The 13,802-nt window shown below is 46.1% G+C and overlaps 1 protein-coding gene across 1 annotated transcript; it reads left to right on the forward strand.

Moving 5' to 3' along the window:
* The first annotated feature begins 8,232 nt into the window (after positions 1-8,232).
* On the forward strand, positions 8,233-13,076 carry RPL11 (ribosomal protein L11). Its single transcript, XM_017534527.2, has 6 exons — positions 8,233-8,372; positions 9,117-9,267; positions 10,146-10,252; positions 11,294-11,425; positions 12,450-12,560; positions 12,994-13,076. The coding sequence occupies exons 1-6, from the start codon at positions 8,367-8,369 to the stop codon at positions 13,021-13,023; spliced, it is 537 nt and encodes a 178-aa protein (XP_017390016.1). The 5' UTR covers positions 8,233-8,366; the 3' UTR covers positions 13,024-13,076.
* The last annotated feature ends 726 nt before the right edge of the window (positions 13,077-13,802 follow it).

A 13,802-nucleotide genomic window follows, 5' to 3' on the forward strand; every position in this document is an offset into this window, starting at 1 on the left:
AAAAAAAAAAAAAAAAAAGTCACCACAGTGTTTACAGAAAGAAAAAATAAAAAATACCCCTGGGCACAGTGGCCCACGTTTGTAATCCCAGCCCTGTGGGAGGCCGAGGTGGGTAGATTGCTTGAGGCCAGGAATTCAAGACCAGCCTGGGCAACTTGGTGAGACCCAGGTGCTACACACATACAAAAAAATTAGCTTGGCATGGTGGTGCATGTGCCTGTAATCCCAGCTACTCGAGAGGCGGGGCGGTGGGGGGAGGATTGCTTGAGCCCAGGAGGTCAAGGCTACAGTGAGCCCTGATAGTGCCACCACTGTACTCCAGCCTAGGAGTGCACTCTGTCGTACTCCTGAGTAACAGAGTGAGACCCTGTCTCAAAAACTAAAAATGAAAAAATCTTAAAAATTAGGCTGGGCGTGGTGGCACACTTCTGTAATCCCAGCTACTCAGGAGGCTAAGGTAGGAGAATCACTTGAACCTGGGAACCAGAGGTTGCAGTAAGCTGAGATGGTGCCAGTGCACTCCAGCCTAGGCAATAGAGTGAGACTCCGTCTCAAAAGTAAAATAACAAGAATTATTAAAAAATAAAACTTCATTGAGTTGTGAGCATTAAATGAGATAATCTGAGTTAAGTGCTTAAAATAGCACCAGGTACATGGTGAGCATTACATAAGTGTTTGCAGCTATTGCTAATTTAAAGTCTTGCCGACCATGTGGTAGACCCATGTGCCAGGCTAGGCACTTCATGAATGGCCCTGGGTCACTTTGACTCTAAAACTTGCTCTTAAAGAAAAATCAGGCTGGGCACGGTGACTCATGCCTATAATCCCAGCACTTTGGGAGGCCAAGGTGAGTGGATCCCTAGAGGTCAGGAGTTCGAGACCAGCCTGGCCAACATGCTGAAACCCTGTCCCTACTAAAAATGCAAAATTAGCCGGGCATGGTGACGCATGCCTGTAATCCCAGCTACTTAGGAGGCTGTGGCGAGAGAATCACTTAAACCCGGGAGGTGGAGGTTGCAGTGATCCAAGGTCATGCCATTGCACTGCAGCCTGGGCAGCAAGAGCAAAACTCCATCTCAAAAAACAAAAAACAAAGAAGTTGCCCAAATCCTTTATTGATAGATTGATTGAGAGAGGGCCAAGCAAGTGTGGTCTGGCTCTGTCACCCAAGCTGGAGTACAATGGTTAGATCATAGCTCATTGCAGCTTCAAACTCCTGGGCTCAAAGGATCCTCCTGCCTTAAAGCCTCTGGCACCGCTGGGATTATAGGTATGTGCCACCGTGCCCAGCTGATTCCCTAAAACATAACTTCACCATGTTCTGCAGTGAGAAGGTATATCCAAACCACCCCCAAAGTCCAAGGGAGCTGAGGGGCTGAAGAAAGAGGATGACAAGTCTAGTTTCTCAGAAAGAAACATGTAAGAGTCTTAGAACAAAAGTCATGTCTCAGGCAGCCAAGAGACAGTGGATCCCTGTACTGTTACCCACAAGACCCAGGACTCATATACCATAGGGAAAGGGTATACGTGCTTCTGAAGGAATGTGTAGGACACCTGAGGTCAACTCTCTGTGAAAGACAAAGTGTGACATAGCCTATAATTTATTTAAGAAGAGGATTTATGTGAAAAGTAAGAAGTTCCTCTTCAAAGTTTCTCTTCTTGTTAAAGAATAAAATATAAATGTTAATAATTTAAAGACTAACTTCCTTCAAAGCCTTCTTGCTTTTTGCTAATAACTCTTTGTTAAGCCCTTATCCTATGTAGCTGTTTGATATAAAGGAATAAGTACATTCTATGTCCTTGTACTTTAACCAAGATACTTATTTTAGACATGCTCAGGCAGGTCCCAGCTCGCAGCCTATGCCCCTTCCTTATTTAGAAATGTTATTACTTTTCTAAGTCCTTTTGCAAGCAACTTCCTCTTTTCCTTCATTCTCCATTTCTTTTAGCTATTTAGGAAAGTTTTAACTTGTTAGCCAATCAGGTTTAGTTTAGACTGTGAGGTCCAGCTCCAACCAATGGAGATAGGACACAGCAATAAGGACCCAAAGTGTAAGGGATAAATATTCCTGCCACTGTTTGTTCATTGTGCTCTCGGGCAAGATTGCTGATGGCCAGCACCCTTTCTGCAGAAAGTAAAATTGCCTTGCTAAGAAAATTCTTGTCTGAGTGCTAGTTCTTTTTGGCACCAAAGAATGAGCATTTCTAACAATTTGTGTAAGTGTTTAAAATCATAACATCAAGGAGTTGTTTTGACCTAAAGGGCAGAATTTACAGCTCTTAATAGTAGATAAAGTAGAAATCATAGAGGCATTCCTGGAACTCGGGTTAATCAGAAGTCAGGAGCAGTGGTTCATGCCTGTAATCCTAGCACTCTGAGAGGTCAAGGTGTCCAAGAGTTCAAGACCAGTCTGGGCAACATAGCAAGACCTGTCTCTAAAAATAAAAAAATTAAAAAAAAAAACAACCAAAAACAGAAATCAATATGGCAGATTAAAATCCAAGACAAACTTGCCTTAGCCCCCACATACTACATTTGCTTTATTGTTTCCCTGTTAAATTTGTTTCATTCTGAACCATTTGAGAGTAAGCTGCAGATACAATTCCCCTTTTCTCCAAATACTGAATGTGCTTTTGTTTAAACACAAGAACATTTTCTTATGTAACCAAGATCCAGTAATCAGAATCAGGACATCAACATGATACGTTTCTGAAATCTATAGACCTTACTCAGATTTTGCCAATTGTCCCAATAACATGGTTTATAGCAAAAGAAAATCCAGGACCATGTGTTACATTTTTTGTTTTTTTTTTTGAGACAGAGTTTCGCTCTTACTGCCCAGGCTAGAATGCAATTGCATCATCTCAGCTCACCAAAACCTCGCATCCTGAGTTCAAGTGATTCACCTGCCTCAGCCTCCCAAGTAGCTGGGATTACAGGTGTGTGCCATCACACCCAGCTAATTTTTGTATGTTTAGTAGAGATAGGGCTTCACCATGTTGACCAGGATGGTCTCAATCTCTTAACTTCATGATCTGCCCACCTCGGCCTCCCAAAGTGCTGGGATTACAGGCGTGAGCCACCACACACAGCTTTTGATTTTGTTTTTGTTTTTTTTTTGAGACAGAGTCTCATTCTATTGCCCAGGCCGGAGTGCAATGGTGTGATCTCGTCTCACTGCAACCTCTGCCTCCCAGGTTCAAGTGATTCTTTTGCCTCAGCCTCCTGAGTAGCTGAGATTACAGGTACCTGCCACCACACCTGGCTAATTTTTGTGCTTTTAGTAGAGACGGGGGTTTCACCATGTTGGCCAGGCTGGTCTCGAACTCCTGACCTCAGGTGATCCACCCGCCTCAGCTTCCCAAAGTGCTGGGATTACAGGCATGAGCCACTGCGCCTGGCCCATTCAGTTGTTTTTTTATTTCAAGTTTGGAAGCAGCCCCTCCTGGGGGTCTGGCTAAAACACCAGCTCTGAGCTAGCCAGAGGGTGCTTGAGGGTAGAGGCTCAAATTTGCCCTCCTCCATCAGCTCAATTTCCCGGAAGTGCCCTCTGGTCCCTCTGGGTGAAACCAGGGGAGTTGGGCTTCTATCTTGCTTATGGGGATGAGAGAAGGGAATTGTGGCAGCAGAAGGAAGAGGCTTGGTTTCTTCTCTACCAAGACCTGCTGTGTTCTTCTCTTTCCATCCCTTTGTTCCTGTTAAAGGAACTGGCTGACTCAAAGCCAGCTACAGCCTGGAATGTTGGCCCTGCTGCTGAGGATTCAGTGCCAGCCAGGGGGGCCTCTTACTGTCCGAGGTTGACGTCCTTGTGTATCAGAGGCTAACCTGCAAGCCAGTTTTGTGCCTGCAGGATGACCTTCTCTTGATTACATACCATATCTAACACTTTTTAGAGGAGAGTGTTTCTTGGATATAGTAGGTTTATATTAATAACAAGAGTCACAATTTATTTCAGGTTTATGATGTACTTTACATAATTACCTCATTTAATTTTTTGTTTTTTTTTTTTGAGATGGAGTTTTGCTCTTGTTACCCAGGCTGCAGTGCAATGGCGTGATCTCAGCTCTGCCTCCCGGGTTCAAGTGATTCTCTTGCCTCAGCCTCCCGAGTAGCTGAGATTACAGGTATGTGCCACCACACCCGGCTAATTTTGTATTTTTAGTAGAGATCGGGTTTCTTCATGTTGGTCAGGCTGGTCTTGAACTCCCAACCTCAGGTGATCTGCCTGCCTCAGCCTCCCAAAGTGCTGGGATTACAGGTGTGAGCCACTGTGCCCGGTCTACCTTATTTATTTTTTACAAAACCTCATGAGATAGAGGTACTAGTTTTACAGATGAGGAAAACTGAGACTGAAAGGGTTCTAATTAAGGATTGAGCCGGGCCGGGCGCGGTGGCTCACNAAGATTCCATCTAAAAAAAAAAAGAGGTAACATAATGGCACATTTGCAGGCTAGACATGCCAACTGCAGGTTGTTCCCCACCTGCCTCAAAGAGGACGGAGATCTATGCACATCACTCACTTTGGTGATTTTTTTTTTGGTGGGGGGATGGAGTTTTGCTCTTGTTACCCAGGCTGCAGTGCAATGGCGCTATCTTGGCTCATCGCAACCTCTGCCTCAGCCTCCTGAGTAGCTGGGATTACAGGCACGAGCCACCATGCGCAGCTGATTTTTTGTATTTTTAGTAGCGACGGGGTTTCACCATGTTGACCAGGATGGTCTCGATCTCTGGACCTCGTGATCCACCCACCTCGGCCTCCCAAAGTGCTGAGATTACAGGATGAGCCACCGCGCCCGGCCCCACTTTGGTTTTTTAACTATTATTTTCTGTTCTGTGGTGTAAAGGTATTGTTCAAAGTGTAAAGAAAGCCCTGCAGATACCCCTATGAGTAACAGTGATGAGAAAAAGAGGAAGCAGGCCAGGCGAGGTGGCTCACACCTGTAATCATAACACTTTGGGAGGCCAAGGCAGGCAGATCACTTGAGGTCAGGAGTTCGAGACCAGCCTGGCCAACATGGCGAAACCCTGTCTCTACCAAAAATACAAAAATTAGCTGGGCGTGGTGGCAGGCACCTATAATCTCAGCTACTTGGAAGGCGGAGGCAGGAGAGTTGCTTGAACCCAGGAGGCAGAGGTTGCAGTAACCCTAGATGGCACTGCTGCATTCCAGTCTGGGTGACAGAGTGAGACTGTCTGATAAAAGAAAACGAGAAAGCAGCTATGTTTATCACACAGAAAGTCAAGTTGCTGAAGAAACTGGACAGCAGCATAGTTGTGAAATGTCCTACAGAAGAGTATGGTGTTGGCATGAACACCGCTGATGACCTAAGGAAACAGAAGGATAAACTGGTGAAGTTCGATACTGAATATGATGAACAGAAGTTAATGAAAAACAGAAAATGCATAAAGCATGAAAAATGAAGATCTCGACTATGTATTGAAAGAATAGATCCAGAGGCTGGGCACGGTGGCTCACGCCTATAATCCCAGCACTTTGGGATGCCAAGGTGGGCGGATCACGAGGTCAGAAGTTCCAGACCAGCCTGGCCAACATGGCGAAACCCCATCTCTACTAAAGATGTAAAAATTAGCCGGGCGAGGTGGCACACACCAGTAATCCCAGCTACTTGGGGGACTGAGGCAGGAGAATCGCTTGAACCTGGGAGGCGGATGTTGTAGTGAGCAGAAATTGTGCCACTGCACTCTAGCCTGGGCAACAGAGTGAGACTCCATCTCAAAAAAAAAAAAAAAAAAAAAGATTGAGCATCCCTAATCTGAAACCCCCAAATCTGGAATGCTCTAAACTCTGAAACACTTTGAGCACTGACATGAAGCCACAGTGGAAAATTCCACACTTGACCTCTTGTGACAGGTGGCAGTCATAATGCAGGTACACAGTACACAGTTTATTCAGCATTCCCAAGAGAAAAAAGACGCTCCCAGCCCCCTTCAGCTGTGATACCTATTTTCCGCTCACACTCAGATTCTCCCACAAAAGCATGCCCATAAGAGGTAACATGAGGCCAGGCACAGTGGCTCACACCTGTAATCCCAGCACTTTGGAAGGCTGAGGCTGGTGGATTACCTGAGGTCAGGAGTTCAAGACCAGCCTGACCAACATGGCAAAACCCCATCTCTACTAAAAATAAAAAATTAGCCAGGTGTGGTGGCACATGTCTATAATCCTAGCTACTTGGGAGGCTTAGGCCGGAGAATTGCTTGAACCTGGGAGGCAGAGGTTGCAGGAAGCCAAGATTGTGCCACTGCACTCCAGGCGGGGTGACAGAGCAAGATTCCATCTAAAGGCCGGGCGCGGTGGCTCAAGCCTGTAATCCCAGCACTTTGGGAGGCCGAGGCGGGTGGATCACAAGGTCAAGAGATCGAGACCATCCTGGTCAACATGGTGAAACCCCGTCTCTACTAAAAATACAAAAAATTAGCTGGGCATGGTGGCGCGTGCCTGTAATCCCAGCTACTCAGGAGGCTGAGGCAGGAGAATTGCCTGAACCCAGGAGGCGGAGGTTGCGGTGAGCCGAGATCGCGCCATTGTACTCCAGCCTGGGCAACAAGAGTGAAACTCCGTCTCAAAAAAAAAAAAAAGACTTATGGGCCAGGCACGGTGGCTCATGCCTGTAATCCCAGCACTTTGGGGGGTCAAGGTGGGTGGATTACTTGAGGTCAGGAGTTCGAGACCAGCCTGGCCAACATGGCAAAACCCCGTCTCTACTTAAAAAAAAAAATACAAAAATTAGCCAGGCAGGGTGGTGGACGCCTTTACAGGGAGTCCACCTTGGACTTTGGGAAGCCAAGGCAAGTGGATCACTTGATGTCAGGAGTCGGAGACCAGCCTGACCGACAGGGTGAAACCCTGTCTCTACTAAAAATACAAAAATTAGCTGGACCTGGTGGTGCATGCCTGTAATCCCAGCTACTCAGGAGGCTGAGGCAGGATAATTGCTTGAACCTGGGAGGAAGAGGTTTTAGTGAGTTGCGATCATGCCACTGCCCTCGAGCCTGGGTGATGGAGAGAGACTTTGTCTCAAAAAATAAAAAAATAAAAAAAGAAAATGCATGATGGGCTTATTGAAGGACAAGAAAAGTATGCATTCATAACAAAATGAGAAACCATGTCTAAGGTAAAAACCATTGGTAATGAGGCAGATGAGGCCTGGCATGGCTGTTCATGCCAGTAATCCCAGTACTGAAAGGCTAAGGTGGGAAGATCGCTTGAGTCCAGGAGTTGGAGACCAGCCTGGGCAACATGGAAAGATCCCATCTCTACACAAAATTTTAAAAATTAGCCAGGCATGGTGTGCACCTGTGGTCCCAGTTATGTGGGAGGCTGAGGTGGGAGGATCATGTGACCCCAGGAGGTGGTAGCTGCAGTGAGCCACGATCACACCACTGCAGTTCTGCTTAGGCAACAGAGCAAGAACCTGCTTCAATAAAAAAGGGCGGATGACTCGAGGAAACATTTTAAAAAGCCATCTAAGAGAATGCCTCCTTTTCCCTAGGGGACCCACTTCCTGCTCCCTCAACTGCTTCTGATGTTTCTTCTCATCCTAAAAAAAATACAGTGTACAGTAACCTTTTAATTAAAACACTGCATCATGAGTGGAGACTGAAAGCCTGCCATTTGCTGTTTTTTGTTTTTATTTTTTGAGACAGGGTCTCAGTCACCCAGGCTGGAGTGCAGTGGTGTGATCTCGGCTTACTGCAAGCTTCCAAGGCCAAGGCGAGTACATCATTTGCGGCCAGGAGCTCGAGACCAGCCTGACCAACATGGTGAAACCCCACCTCTACTAAAAATACAAAAAAAAAATTAGACGGGTGTGGTGGTGCACACCTGTAGTCCCAGCTACTTGGGAGGCTGAGGCAGGAGAATCGCTTGAACCCGGGAGGCAGAGGTCGCAGTGAGTCGAGATCACCCCACTGCACTCCAGCCAGGGCGGCAGAGGGAGACTCTGTCTCAATCAATCAATTCTATGTGTTTACATTGTTACAGAATAAATTTGCATCATTATTTGCATGATTGATTTAACGTAGTTTTGGCAGTCTCAAGACACAAGGACCACCAGCTCCTGACACTGGGAAGAGAGAACGTCCTCGAGGTCCGGAAACTCAAGGAGTTGCTGATTCAGGGAGCTTTCAAAAACTATTTTTGGAAAACCCAGATCCAGGTCTTCAGCCGGCTTCACCTGCAGTTCTAGCACTACCCACAAGGGGGAAGCCGGCGCTGCACTGCGCTGCCGAATGCGCCTCTCTTCCTCTTCTTCATCTCTGTGGTTAGCCTGGGAAAAGAACCCGCCTCCTAGCCCATGAGGCTCTGGGCCGGAAGCTCTACTTTCTCTTCCTATTCTCCATCATGGCGGTGAGTAGCTGGGACTTGGATTTGCTTTTCTTTATCCGCCGCCATCCCTGGCAGGCCGAGTCTGCGGGGGCTGTCTCGCCCGCAGCCCGAAGAGTATGGAGCCTGCAATGCTTGCCAGCCCAAGACTGGCAGAGTCGTTAGGGCCGAGGATGCAGGGTTGAAGCCTATCAAGTCCCCTGCCGTAGTTCTAGGAGCTACTCTGGGCAGTTATCCGGAGAGCTCAGAAGCACAGCTAGGAGGCTGCGGCGAAGGCATATGGGGTGAATGGCGGGTTCTAAGGCAGGGCGTTCGGGGCTTTTCCTGGTCTCAGGCACTTGAGATTTGCTCGGTGCTAGGAAACTTTAACCGGTTCCTCCGCTTAGGGAAGGCGCCAACCTTTCGACAGGTTCCGAATGGGATGCAGGACGTCGCATAACCACGTGCTTCCTGTTAACTCCGCAGTTATGTTCTGTTCCCTCACTCCCCTTAGTTGGCCTTATAGTGGAGGCACTCTGTTACGCTGAGCCTCTTAGGGTTCGATCTCACGTATCCTGAGTTTCTCTTCACCCGTGCCGTTCGTGGAGGAAGAATAGGTCCGGAGCTGACTTCTTCCATGATGCCTCCCAAACACGTTGATACTCTTTAAACATTTAGGATTTTCGTTACGATTTGGGATGAGCAGAAATTAAAATGCTGTGCCGATAGAAGTAAAAACTTAGGGCTGTCAGCTGTGAGTGTATTGACTGCTGCTCTTCCCTGTTGCAGCAGGATCAAGGTGAAAAGGAGAACCCCATGCGGGAACTTCGCATCCGCAAGCTCTGTCTCAACATCTGTGTTGGGGAGAGTGGAGACAGACTGACCCGAGCTGCCAAGGTGTTAGAGCAGCTCACAGGGCAGACCCCTGTGTTTTCCAAAGGTGAGTAGTGACAAGGACATACAGGGCTGGCCACTCGGTCACCTGGTTGTTTCTTAATTTACTTGCTTTAGAGTGCTTAGAAAGTGACAGTTGGTATCACTTACAGCATTAAATTCATGAGCCAACCAAGAAGTGTCTTTCAAGATTGGGTGTGGGATTGGAACATTCAGATCTTAAGCTAAGACTAGCCCAAGTAACCAGGATATGAGATAGAGTGGACATATCAGGAACGAAGTAAAGATCATTAGGTTTGATTAGCAGTTAGGGTTATATAGGCTGCAATAAGAACAGGGCATCTCAAAAGTTACGTAACTAGATTGCCTGGGTTTGAGTGATGGCTTCGCTCTCTGAGCTCTCTGGACCTCTGCCTTTTTATTTCCATGAAGAGGGTAATACTTTATAATTGTGGAAGGTAAAATGAATTGTATGTGTGCAATTGCCTTAGCGTAGTGAAATATGGAAAGCCTTTGGATTCAGCTCCTGCTTTTCATTACCAGCTGTGATGTTTGGCAAGTTAATAAACTTCTCAAAACTTAACCTATAAAATACGGATAACAGTACAGTAAGGCTTCAGCAAATACTAGATATTGTCAATAATGCTTTGTTTTCTTTGGAACATGGTAGTCTTAGTAGAGGCTTCTTTGGCATTATAACTGTGTTTTTAACTGCTGAAGGATGGCTGGATGTCTGGAAATTGGAAAATCTGTGCTGTGGATGAAATCTTATTAATAGATGTAGCCAGCACTAATTAGAACACCACAACTTAGAGTGTGGATGAATATGTAATGTTTCTTTGAGCCATGGAGATGGTGTTCTGGGAAAGGTGAGTGTAGTGGGGGTATGATGGCATCTGACTCCTTGTTACCCCCTTTCTGCAGCTAGATACACTGTCAGATCCTTTGGCATCCGGAGAAATGAAAAGATTGCTGTCCACTGCACAGTTCGAGGGGCCAAGGCAGAAGAAATCTTGGAGAAGGGCTTAAAGGTGAGGCTGATCCCCTAATGGAGTGATACTGATCAGCACCCCCTTAATAACACATGTAGATAAGTTACATTTAATGTTCTGTTCTTTGGTGCCTTGATATTTATTAACCTTCTAAAAGGGTTTTTCTGCAGTCGGCAGGGTTAACTATTCTTGGTGGTTTAAAAGATGCTTGGGGCCGGACACGGTGGCTCAGCTCTATAATCCCAGCACCAGCTGAGCCAGGTGGATCACCTGTGGCCAGGAGTTTGAGACCATCCTGGCCAACATGGTGAAACACCGTCTCTGTTAAAAATATAAAAATTAGCCAAGCTTGGTGATGGGTACCTATATAGTTCCAGCTACTTGGGAGGGTGGGGCATTAGGATTGCTTGAAACTGGGAGGCAGAGGCAGAGGTTGCATTGAGCTGAGATCATGCCACTGCATCCTAGCCTAGGCCACAGAATGAGACTCTTGTCTTAAAGAAAAAAAAAAAGATGTGCAGGGTGCAGTGGCTCAAGACTGCAATCCCAGCACTTTGGGAGGCCGAGGCGGGCAGATCATGAGGCCAAGAGATCGAGACCATCCTGGCCAACATGGTGAAACGCTGTCTCTACTAAAAATACAAAAATTAGCTGGGCATGGTGGCGCGCGCTTGTAGTCCCCAGCTACTTGGGAGGCTAAGGCAGGAGAATTGCTTGAACCCAGGAGGCGGAGGTTGAAGTGAGCCGAGATTGCGCCACTGCCCTCCAGTCTGGCGCCTGGCAACAGACCAAGACTCTGTCTCAAAAAAAAAAAAGATGCTTGGGAGTCATTTCATGCCTCTGCTTTCTCTCGGTTTTTCTCTGCCCTTTGGAAGCTTGGAGAGGTCATATTGGATAGTTGGAGTGTGAATCCATAGTCTGGGTGTAGTGAAGAAGTTGGATTATGCTCCCAGCCAAGTTTCATCAACCTCTGTTTTTGCTTTGGGGTGCATATTGCAGGTTGAGCTATTTGGGTATTTGGAGGTGGGAGGGAGTTGAAGATGACAAGAAATGTTGTTATTGCTGCATTTTTCTCCACAGGTGCGGGAGTATGAGTTAAGAAAAAACAACTTCTCCGATACTGGAAACTTTGGTTTTGGGATTCAGGAACACATCGATCTTGGTATCAAATATGACCCAAGCATTGGTATCTACGGCCTGGACTTCTATGTGGTATGAATATTTAATTTTTTCCCGTTCCGGGTCTGTGAGGAGAGGGGAATCTTTATTTTATTTCATATGTGGTATGTTGGTGTTGACAGGTTAGGTTGCAGCTTTGAATATTGTCTGCCTTTGTGTTCTCCCCCTTGGGAAAATGTGCCTCGTTTGTGGCAAATGTAGGGGTGCAGCACTGAAAAAGATGGACAAGATCCCTGCTGTTGGGGAGCTTGCAGTCGAGGATCCATAAAGCACTCATATGGCTTAAAGGTGGATGAAGGAAACTTCCATCCAGCCAGTGATTTGAAACTTTGGAGAGAGGCAGTATTGGTGCTACATTTGGCCTCTGGGTTGCCTGCACTGAGGCTGTTTTTTCCCCTGGTTCTTCCAATAGAAACAGCTTTGGGTGATGCAGTGGTTTGCTCAGGAAGGGGGTTTTAACATAGAAATAACCTTTTGTGTTACTGCAGTGTTACTGTCCAGCAATAAAACTGAATAGCCTAAATCAGAAGTTATGAGTAGCATGGAACCTGGAAAATGGTGGCACCCTCATTAGACTTGAATGCCCAAACAAGTAATAAAGTGTTGGATACTCACAGGAGGTTGGAGGAACAGCACACCTTTGGGAAGCACATTTGAGCTGAAGCAGAAGGAAGAAAATAGGGATATATATTTGTGCTTCTCGGAGTTTTATGTTTTCTATATTGCTGGTGTGGCAATAGATTTATAAATGTTATTTTTAAAAAGAAAAGTTTTGGAGATTTAGGGAGCAGTAATGAAGGTTCCTCAGCACCATTGGAAGATAGGTTGGGTTGGAGGGCGGTGCTGAAAGTTGCAGCCTCCAAAGCAAACCTATAGTATGGCCGTGTGTTGTGTGAGATGCTGGTGGCAGTTCTGTCAGACACTGAGATCGTGGGTCTTGCTCCAGAATTCATTGGGCTGCCAGTGACTCTTGAAGATCCATCTGCAATGTGTGAGTCTTGTCCATCTGCTCTTGACTCTGAGCTGGCTAGGTGACTGTTGGTTATTCCTGGGACAGGTGCTGGGTAGGCCAGGTTTCAGCATCGCAGACAAGAAGCGCAGGACAGGCTGCATTGGGGCCAAACACAGAATCAGCAAAGAGGAGGCCATGCGCTGGTTCCAGCAGAAGGTAAAGCTGATTTCTCTCAAGTGAAGTGGTGGAATGTGCTGTTGGTGAATGGAGTTGGGATTTGGGAATGCAAAATACAGTACTGTTCGGTGGGTATCTTCTTTAAAGTTAGAATATTGGGCACCTTGGCAAATCAGGGGCTTCCAGGGATGATGGTTTAAAAGAACATCCAGAACTAGACCTTCTCCCCACCTGAATGGGGGTAGCTGGAAGGGGAGGAATACAGCTTTAAAAAAGGAGCCCCCTTTCTCAGATGATAGGGCAGTTAAGCACAGTTTAAAAACCAGCCAGCTTCCTATTTAGTCCAGAAAAGGATGGGATTCAGACTCCAATTTCATGTATCAATCAGATTTGAATTCTCAAATGTTAGCCATTGCTGCAATCTCTGCTATTGCCTCCTGTTCTGAAAAAAATTAAATCTCTTCTCTTTCAGTATGATGGGATCATCCTTCCTGGCAAATAAATCCCCGTTTCTATCCAAAAGGCCAATCAATAAAAAGTTTTCAGTGAAATGTACAATTCTGTTGTGTGTTCTGTGAAAGGATCCTGGCCATATTCAAGTCCTTGGACCTCAAGCCACTTAAAGCTTCGATGGGAGTAGCTGGTAACAACTCTGTCGTCCTCTGGTTGGATGCCAGTACTTCCTGGCAGATCCAAGTCCAAGCTTCATAGCATTGCCTGTGCTCGCCACACCTTGGTTGATGCACTGTGGTACGGTAGTCCCATTTAGAGGGGAGGGTATGGTTGGTGTTGGGGGTTTGAATTTAGAGCCTTGATTAAAGGCAGGGTGCAGTGCTCCTGTGTTCAGGAGGGTCCTCCCATTCAGTGATTCTGTTGTGTACTAGAAATTTTGTCAGAATTGATGTTTTATGAAGAAATCACAGGCTTTGCTGTAATGGTTGAGATTAAATTTAGACTTAACTGTTCAGGCTCAGGTTTTTTTTTTTTTTTTTTTTTTTTATGAGAATATAAGGTTGGAAGGCAGTATATGTAGATAAGAGGGCAGTCTTTCCATTTCCAGACCTGCCCTTGGGTAAAATCTTAATCTGCCTCAGTTTCCTTATCTGTATCGTGGAGGCAATAATGGTGATATCTCTCAGGATTACATGATTTAATTAACAAAATGTTCAGATTAGTATCAGGCACGTAGTGCACAAAAGGAGTTTAGTTTTTGTGTTTGAGTATATGAGAAATGCTACTTTTGCTAGTTCACTTCCCTTTGGTGCAAAAATGGAAATATTT

The sequence above is a fragment of the Cebus imitator genome, unplaced genomic scaffold (genome assembly GCF_001604975.1).
Source record: "Cebus imitator isolate Cc_AM_T3 unplaced genomic scaffold, Cebus_imitator-1.0 Scaffold87, whole genome shotgun sequence".
Classification (NCBI taxonomy): domain Eukaryota; kingdom Metazoa; phylum Chordata; class Mammalia; order Primates; family Cebidae; genus Cebus; species Cebus imitator.